Genomic DNA, 7,186 nt, shown 5'->3' on the forward strand with positions numbered 1-7,186 from the left:
CTTGGTCCCCCATACCTTTCACTGATCCACCGTCCATGTCTTCTCGCGCCGCGTTGACCTTGGCCCTAGACGCTCCGCTGATCCTGATCGTCTTCCAAGATATAAATCTCGTAACATTTATGCCCAGCGCCGGCTCCCTTCTTCCCATACAAGCTCGGGCAGTTGTTGTAACATTCCATCGCCCGACGTTGATCTACCGCGATCTTTCTTACCTTCTCACAGGTCAGCGAGCATTTCACCGCCAGGTGGGCTGTTGATATCACTGCGTAGAGGCGGTTCAGCGTGTTCCGACCGATGATGACATTGTAGGACGCCACTACCTGCAAAACCAAATACCTTATGCGCAAGAGCTTTGCGTTCTCATCAACGCCAAAAACTATGTCCAAATTTAAGTAGCCGCGTACCTAGACCTGTTCCCCCGAAAAGCCTACCAAAGTCCCGGAATATGGCATCAAGTCTTGATCTGTTAACCCCAATTTATCAGATGCATTGCCATAGATGATAGTCGCAATGCTACCCTGGTCTAAAAGCACTCTTCGCACATTGTAATTGTTGATCCTCACCATTACCACCACGAGATCGTCCTTTTGTGTCTTAATTCCCTCAAATTCTACCGTTGATATCACTATGTCTGGGTGTTGAAAACCAAATGGAATTGAAAACTCTTGCATTGAACTCACCGCCCTAACATGCCTGCGACTCGCCGCTTGTGTGTCGCCGCCCCCGCCGAAGCCCCCTGCAATTGTATTGATCGTCCCAACCGGTGGTTCGAGTCTTGTTGAAGGTTTCTACGGCTCCTTTCTTCCTTGTCGCCAATGTCTCTTCCTGTCCGCTGTTGGTGTCTGATGGCGGTCATCCCGCTGGCGGTTTCCCTTGTAGGGATTCCCCTGTTGGCACCCGCCCTGCCAGCGATCGCTGGGATCATTCATTTGTGAGCTTCTCGCCCTGATCAGCCTCTCAATCTCATTTTTCAACGTGAAGCAGTCACCGGTGTCGTGGCCCGCCGAGCTATGATACTCGCAGCACTTGGTTTTGTCCACTACCTCCCGCGGCGGATTAACTTCCCTCTCGCCCTCTTCGACTGCATGCGTTGCCTTGACCTCCCGAAGCAGTTCTGTCAAATGTGCGCTTAGGTTTTTGCCAGACCACTCTCGTCGGCGAGAATCAGTTTGCCACGGGCGCCGGCACTCAAATTTTTCCTTCTTCGGATAAAGTTGTTCCTTCGCTAGCTTCTCCGATGGCTTGATTTTCTTATCCCTTCGCTTGTTACTTTCTCCCTTCTCCCGACCTTGCCTTCCCGCTGGAGATAAGTCCTTCCGACCGCCATCTTTTTCCGTCTTTTCACGCCTCCTTTTGAACGCGTCGTCTTCCTCATCCAGGATGTAAGTGTTCGCCCGAGCGCGGACTTCCGCCATCGAACGAGCAGGCTTCCGACTTAGCTTGTTGTTCAGCATCCCCGAGAGGAGTCCATTCTTAAAGGCGCGGGCACATGCTTGCGGCTCCGACTCCTCGATCTTGACAGATACTGCACTGTACCGCCATACATAGTGCTTCAAAGTTTCTCCTTCTAACTGGCGAACATTATACCGATCATCGATCGTAACCTCCTTGATCTTGCTTGCGGAGAACTGAACAAGGAACTTCGACGAGAAATCACGGAAGTTCGTGCTAGATCCGCGAGGCAAAGTTGTGAACCAAGCCATCGTCGTGCCTTTGAACGTTGATGGGAATATCCTACATTTCACCGCATCGGAAGCTGCACTTATCATCATCTTTGTGTTAAAGTAAAGCAAATGATCCTTCAGATATGTATTTCCGCTGTACGTCTCCAGAACGAGATTCTTCATGTTGTCAGGAATTGCTACCTCCCTTACCGCTGCCGAGAATGGCTCAAACTCCGCTACAGCCTCCGCTTCCCGCTCTCCCTCCTTCTGTTGCTCGACGCGATAGTAGTCCAACTGCTCTGGCAAGTAGTCGTTCCGCTGTCGTATGTTGTCAACGTTGCGGATCAAACATCTCCAGTCTCGGTGAGTGATCGGAGCTTGAGGTAATGACGATCCGCCTCCTGAAGCTTCCGGCGAGTGTGTTGGAGATCGTTGCTCAGGTTACTCGCGACGAACCTCCTCACGATGTAGCCTTCTGCTCACACGACGCGGTGGTGAACCGCGCCTCTGCTTCAACGTTTCACTACGGCGACGACGGCGAGTCTCCATCGGATTTCAACCGCGAACAAGAAATTCAACCAAAAAACACAAAAATCAGAGGAAATCGCACAGAATTTTGAACTTCTTTCAACCAAAAACAGCAATCCACGTAGTCCGGGAATCGAAATCTACCGATCCCCACAGACGCCGCTAAATGTTCCAGCCAAGAACATAGAAAGGAGGTATAGTACCTAGTGTGAGAGGATTGCAATGAGAGAATCTAGAGAGAGAGAGCGTGTAACCGCTTAGAGAGAGTGTAACTGAATCTTGAGTTTGTTATTCATCAAATGAGTTAAGAGTTCCTTACAATTGGTAACCACCCCTATTTATAGGCTAGGGGTTGGGCCCGACGTGTCTAATTGTCCTTAGTGGGCCGGTTGGGCCTCTCGGAGGAGGCCCAAACCCCTAGCTTGTGGGTCGCCTTGAGGCGAGCATCCCTGGGCGAGGGTCTCTGAGGTCTCGCCCAGTTCATCAACCCTTTGCAATTCTTCACAAAAAAGATTCACTTGACAAGAGTATTCTCCTTTAAGCACGCAGGACATATCACACATCAAAGAAACACAAGAGGAGGATTAAATATATTTAATGGTAAAGTATTCATTTCACTTTTTCTGATTTTCAATGAAATTTGGTTGTCATATAGTAGTCATTCGCTATGGGGATAAAATCGCATCGGAGTTGAAGAACGGGGAAATTCTCGGCGGATTATTCTTGTTGAACCACGAAATGAAACATTTCAAATTCAAGAAAATTAAAGGACGAATGCCTAATGCAACATTTGAAAATAGTGAAAATGAAAGGACGAAATTATGACTTTTATATAGCCAGTCATCACTAGGTTACAAGTGAACTATCTGGACCATCTATTAAAAACTTATTTATCCAATGCTTGGGCCGGCAGAGTAAATGTCAACCACCTACGATCACCTCACCATTGTCCCAATTACTTATTCTTACACTTTCTTTTATTTGCATGAAACACCACACTTTTGTCTACTAGACATTTATTACAAAAACAAAACACAACAGTAGAGGATCAACACTAATGTTCAGATACTGTTGTATGGTATTGGTTCGAGATAGAGAGGAACTTTTCTGTTCACATTGAGCCCAAATTTTTCACTCATGTCTAGATCTTGAACACTTGTAGGTAACTTCCAATCAAACCAACATAAAAGATTAGCAAGCTGGTACTCGGTGGAAGCAAGCCCAAATGTCACACCAGGGCATTTTCTTCTCCCAGAACCAAAGGGGATAAATTGAAAGTCTTGACCATTGAAATTAACCTTGCTGTTTTCAAATCTCTCAGGTATGAACACTTCTGGCCTTTCCCACAACTCAGGGTCCCTTTGAATTGCCCATGCGTTGATATATACCATTGTTTTACTAGGAATATCATACCCTCCGAGCTTAACACTAGAAATTGTTTCTCTAGGAACCAAAAGAGGAGCTGCTGGGTGCAACCTAAGAGTTTCTTTGACGACACATTTCATGTACTCCATTTGATTTACATCACTGTCCTCAATTCTTGATTTACTCCCCACAACTCTTCTTACCTCTTCTTGGACTTTCTTCATTGTGGCTGGATTTTTCACCAGCTCTGCCATAGCCCATTCTAATGTTGTTGAAGATGTGTCAGTTCCTGCCAAAAACATGTCCTGAAATTATGGAAATAGAAATTAAACACTCAAAATTGTGCTTGGGCAATGAAACTTTTTGCATACAGACAGAAAGAGGGATAGAAAGAAAGACCAGTAAGAGAGCCTTCAAGTCATCTTGGGTGAGCTCAAACTCTGACATGCCCCCTTCCTGCAGTTGAAGGAGAATATCAAGGAAGTCTTTTTTCTTCTCAAAATACCTCCTTTCCATCTTACGCTCTGCAATTACATTATCAAAAAAAGCATCCAATTCTTCAAAAGTGGCCTTGAATTTTTTAATCTGGCCAGTGAGAACGTCAACCCAACCCAACAAAGGATACAAATCCCCCACACTGAAATTAGAAAGTTGAGTCATCATCTTTGCCACAAGCGGTCCGAAACTGCAACCTTTAACATCATATTTTCTTCCGAAAACACACCTGCAAATTATGTTGTTTGTGGTTGCAATAAGTATCTCCCTAAGGTTCACAGAGCAAGTACCATTACTGCGTATTTTCTCAACCAAAGCTGCTACTTCCTCTTCTCTGATAAACTGAAAAGACTGCACCCTTTTAAGGCTCAGTAATTCAAGCACACAAAGTTTCCTTTTCTGTCTCCACGCATCACCGTAGGACGCAAATCCTATGTCATTGCACCCGTAGAGTAAGGCTTTTGTTGATGTGAGGTGGGGTCGGCTTGAAAAAACTGTGTCATGGGTTTGCATCACTTCTCTGGCCATGTCTGCAGAGGAAACCACCAACAGGGGAAGATGACCCAGATGCAGCAACAACAAAGGACCGTACTTTTGCGAGAGAGTTTGAAAAGAGCGATAAGGAATTGTTCCTAATTGATGGAAATTGCCAATGAATGGCAATTTTGGTGGAGATGGAGGAAGGTTCCTTTTGCTTCCTCTAGGGAGCTTAAACAACAGCAGCAGCATGCTGATGAAAGATAAAACAAACATGAAAAGGATATCATTTGGGTCATGAGGCACTCGCTTCAGAAATGACTTCAGATATTGTAGAGCCATTCTTTCCTTGACCAGAATAAAGAAAGAATGATAGTGGTGTGAGACCATAATGTAGATTTAATGCTTCATATTGAGTGCATAAATACACATAATAAAGCACGTTCAGATTCGAAACCACCAAATAAAGGATACGTGCTGCATTGCACTTACATTTGGCTTGTACTGGACTACTAGTAGTGGTAGTGGTGTGAGACCATCATGTATTATATCTTCACGTTTTTTTAAGCTAAGTTCAAAAAGATTAGAGATAAGGAATGTACCTTGCAATTATCGTTTACTCTATTGAATCTTTGCGTAATCTGAGGTCTAAGAGCACCGATGTTTGGAATGAGAATAGAATGTAGAAATCCCGTACGTTTCATGCTGTGTGTCGGCAGATTCTGCCACTCCCATCTCATTCCTTCATTGTTATTTTAAAGATACAACCTATAATGAAGCACATGCACTCATTGTTATTTTAAAGATACAACCTATTATGCAGCACATACATTCATTAATGTACAAGCACTTATTCATTCACACCCGTTTACTTTTCAATTCATTTTGACTTAATTTTTTCTCGATTTTTTTATCATTTTCTACCATATCATCTATCATATCTCATATTTCCACTTTTTTTTTATCTCTCTTCTCCTGCACCTTAAAATAGTTTTGTTTGTTCAATTGCATAACTCCTACAATTATGAACATTGTTAGTGGTAATAGTTGGGAGTTATCAACGGTTACAAATTTATAGTTTGTTTTATTTTTGATTTATTTTCTAATTCCTAGATCACGAGTATACCTAAAGAAGCAGCTCAAGTGGTAGGAGATAGGTGACATATGGGTTTGGTGGTGGGAGGTACAGGGATCGATTCCTGGATGATGCAATTTATCTTTCCGATGTACAAAAAAAAAACAGCTCAAGCATGCCATTGCTTTAGACTAGAAAACTATCTCAAATCTTGACATTTCAAACATCCTAAAAAAAAACAGCTCAAGCATGCCATTGCTTTCAATCACAGGGCATTAACAGACACCTAACAACAGCATACACCCCTCAGCAAAATGCGGTTGCAGAAAGGAAGAACAGAACAATTATGAATGTTGTCAAAGACTAGTTCCTAAGTCGTTTTGGCCTGAAGCTGTGAGATGGTGTGTGCATGTTCAGAATCGTTGTCAAACAACATCAGTTGAAAACAAGACCCAGAAGAGGCATAGAGTGGCATAAAACCGGTGGTGGATTACTTTCGAATCTTTGGATGTGTAGCACATGTTCATGTACCGGATCAAAAGAGAAGTAAGCTGGATGATGAGAGAACAAAGTGTGTCTTTTTAGGAGTAAGTGACGAGTCTAAGGCATGGAGGCTATTTGATCCAATCTCAAAAAGGATCACAGTTAGCAAAGATGTTGTTTTTGAAGAAGAAGAAGAAAGTTGAGACTGGAATGAATTAGAAGCAGAACACCAGCAAGATGAATTGGCATGGGAAGATGAAAATGGTCAGAATGAAGAAGAAGGTGCACTAGGAGGGTTTTGCAGCGCATCTGCAGCGCTGGGCAGCACTCCAACAAGGCCCATCAGCACATCATTAGGGTCCGCAACACAGACTATAGCACAACAGTAGAAGGAAGCAGATTGCAATCCCCTCCGAATGCGTAAAACTCAGTGGCATATGAAGAATTGATCGCAGGGAGGGGCTTGCGGGAAAGAAGAGCTCCAACCTGGTTCCATGATTATGAAACAGGAGAAGGACTGTCCGAGGAAGAAAATTAGAGTGCAATGATGATGAAAATTGAAAATGATCCAATTTCTTTTAAAGAAGCAGTGAAAAGCAGAAAATGGAGGGAAGCAATGCTCGCTGAAATCGAGGCCATACAGAAGAATCAAACTTGGGAAGTTACTACACTGCCCAGAGGAGTTACACCCATTGGAGTCAAGTGGGTTTTCAAAACTAAGCTTAATGAAGAAGGGAGTATAGAGAAGTTCAAAGAAAGATTAGTGGCAAAAGGGTATGAACAACGCCATGGGATAAATTATACTAAAGTGTTTGCTCCGGTGGTAAGGCTAGACATTATCCATATAATACTCGCAATGGCAGCTCAATTCAATTGGGAGGTTTTCCAGCTTGACGTGAAGAATGCCTTTCTTCATGGTGAACTCAAGGAAGAAGTGTTTGTGCAGTAACCTGCTGGATTCATAAAGAAAGGACAAGAAGAAAAGGTCTATAAGCTGAGAAGAGCGTTATATGGTCTCAAACAGGCGCCACGAGCTTGGTATAGCAAAATCGAAGCCTACTTTTTACAAGAAGGTTTTGAGAGATGCCCCCATGAATAC

General features: G+C 43.7%; 2 protein-coding genes across 3 annotated transcripts; both read right to left on the reverse strand.

Annotated features, from left to right (window-relative positions):
- Positions 1-788: 788 nt before the first annotated feature.
- LOC130739224 (uncharacterized) lies at positions 789-1,703 on the reverse strand. The gene has a single exon (XM_057591478.1). It carries the CDS (start codon positions 1,701-1,703, stop codon positions 789-791), a length of 915 nt encoding a protein of 304 aa, XP_057447461.1.
- A 1,295-nt stretch (positions 1,704-2,998) lies between these two features.
- LOC130730288 (phenylacetaldehyde oxime monooxygenase CYP71AN24-like) lies at positions 2,999-5,255 on the reverse strand. 2 transcript variants are annotated; one of them, XM_057582261.1, is made up of 3 exons: positions 5,132-5,255; positions 3,957-4,782; positions 2,999-3,862 (listed from the first exon to the last, which is right to left on the reverse strand). In XM_057582261.1, the coding sequence occupies exons 2-3, from the start codon at positions 4,779-4,781 to the stop codon at positions 3,254-3,256; spliced, it is 1,434 nt and encodes a 477-aa protein (XP_057438244.1). In that variant the 5' UTR covers position 4,782; positions 5,132-5,255; the 3' UTR covers positions 2,999-3,253. The 2 variants fall into 2 exon arrangements, with proteins under 2 accessions (XP_057438244.1, XP_057438236.1); XM_057582253.1 differs by lacking the exon at positions 5,132-5,255 and having other exon boundaries at positions 3,957-5,071.
- Between the last annotated feature and the right edge of the window lie 1,931 nt (positions 5,256-7,186).

The sequence above is a fragment of the Lotus japonicus genome, chromosome 1 (genome assembly GCF_012489685.1).
Source record: "Lotus japonicus ecotype B-129 chromosome 1, LjGifu_v1.2".
Lineage (NCBI taxonomy): Eukaryota > Viridiplantae > Streptophyta > Magnoliopsida > Fabales > Fabaceae > Lotus > Lotus japonicus.

What these genes read in the sequence shown, in the direction of transcription:
- LOC130730288 (XM_057582253.1), bottom strand. Translation starts at nt 4,919, where the DNA reads ATGGTCTCACACCACTATCATTCTTTCTTTATTCTGGTCAAGGAAAGA. An exon ending in ACTTGAAGGCTCTCTTACTG is followed by an intron (nt 3,863 to 3,956) that starts GTCTTTCTTTCT and finishes CCATAATTTCAG; the next exon opens with GACATGTTTTTGGCAGGAAC.
- LOC130739224 (XM_057591478.1), bottom strand. Translation starts at nt 1,703, where the DNA reads ATGGCTTGGTTCACAACTTTGCCTCGCGGATCTAGCACGAACTTCCGT.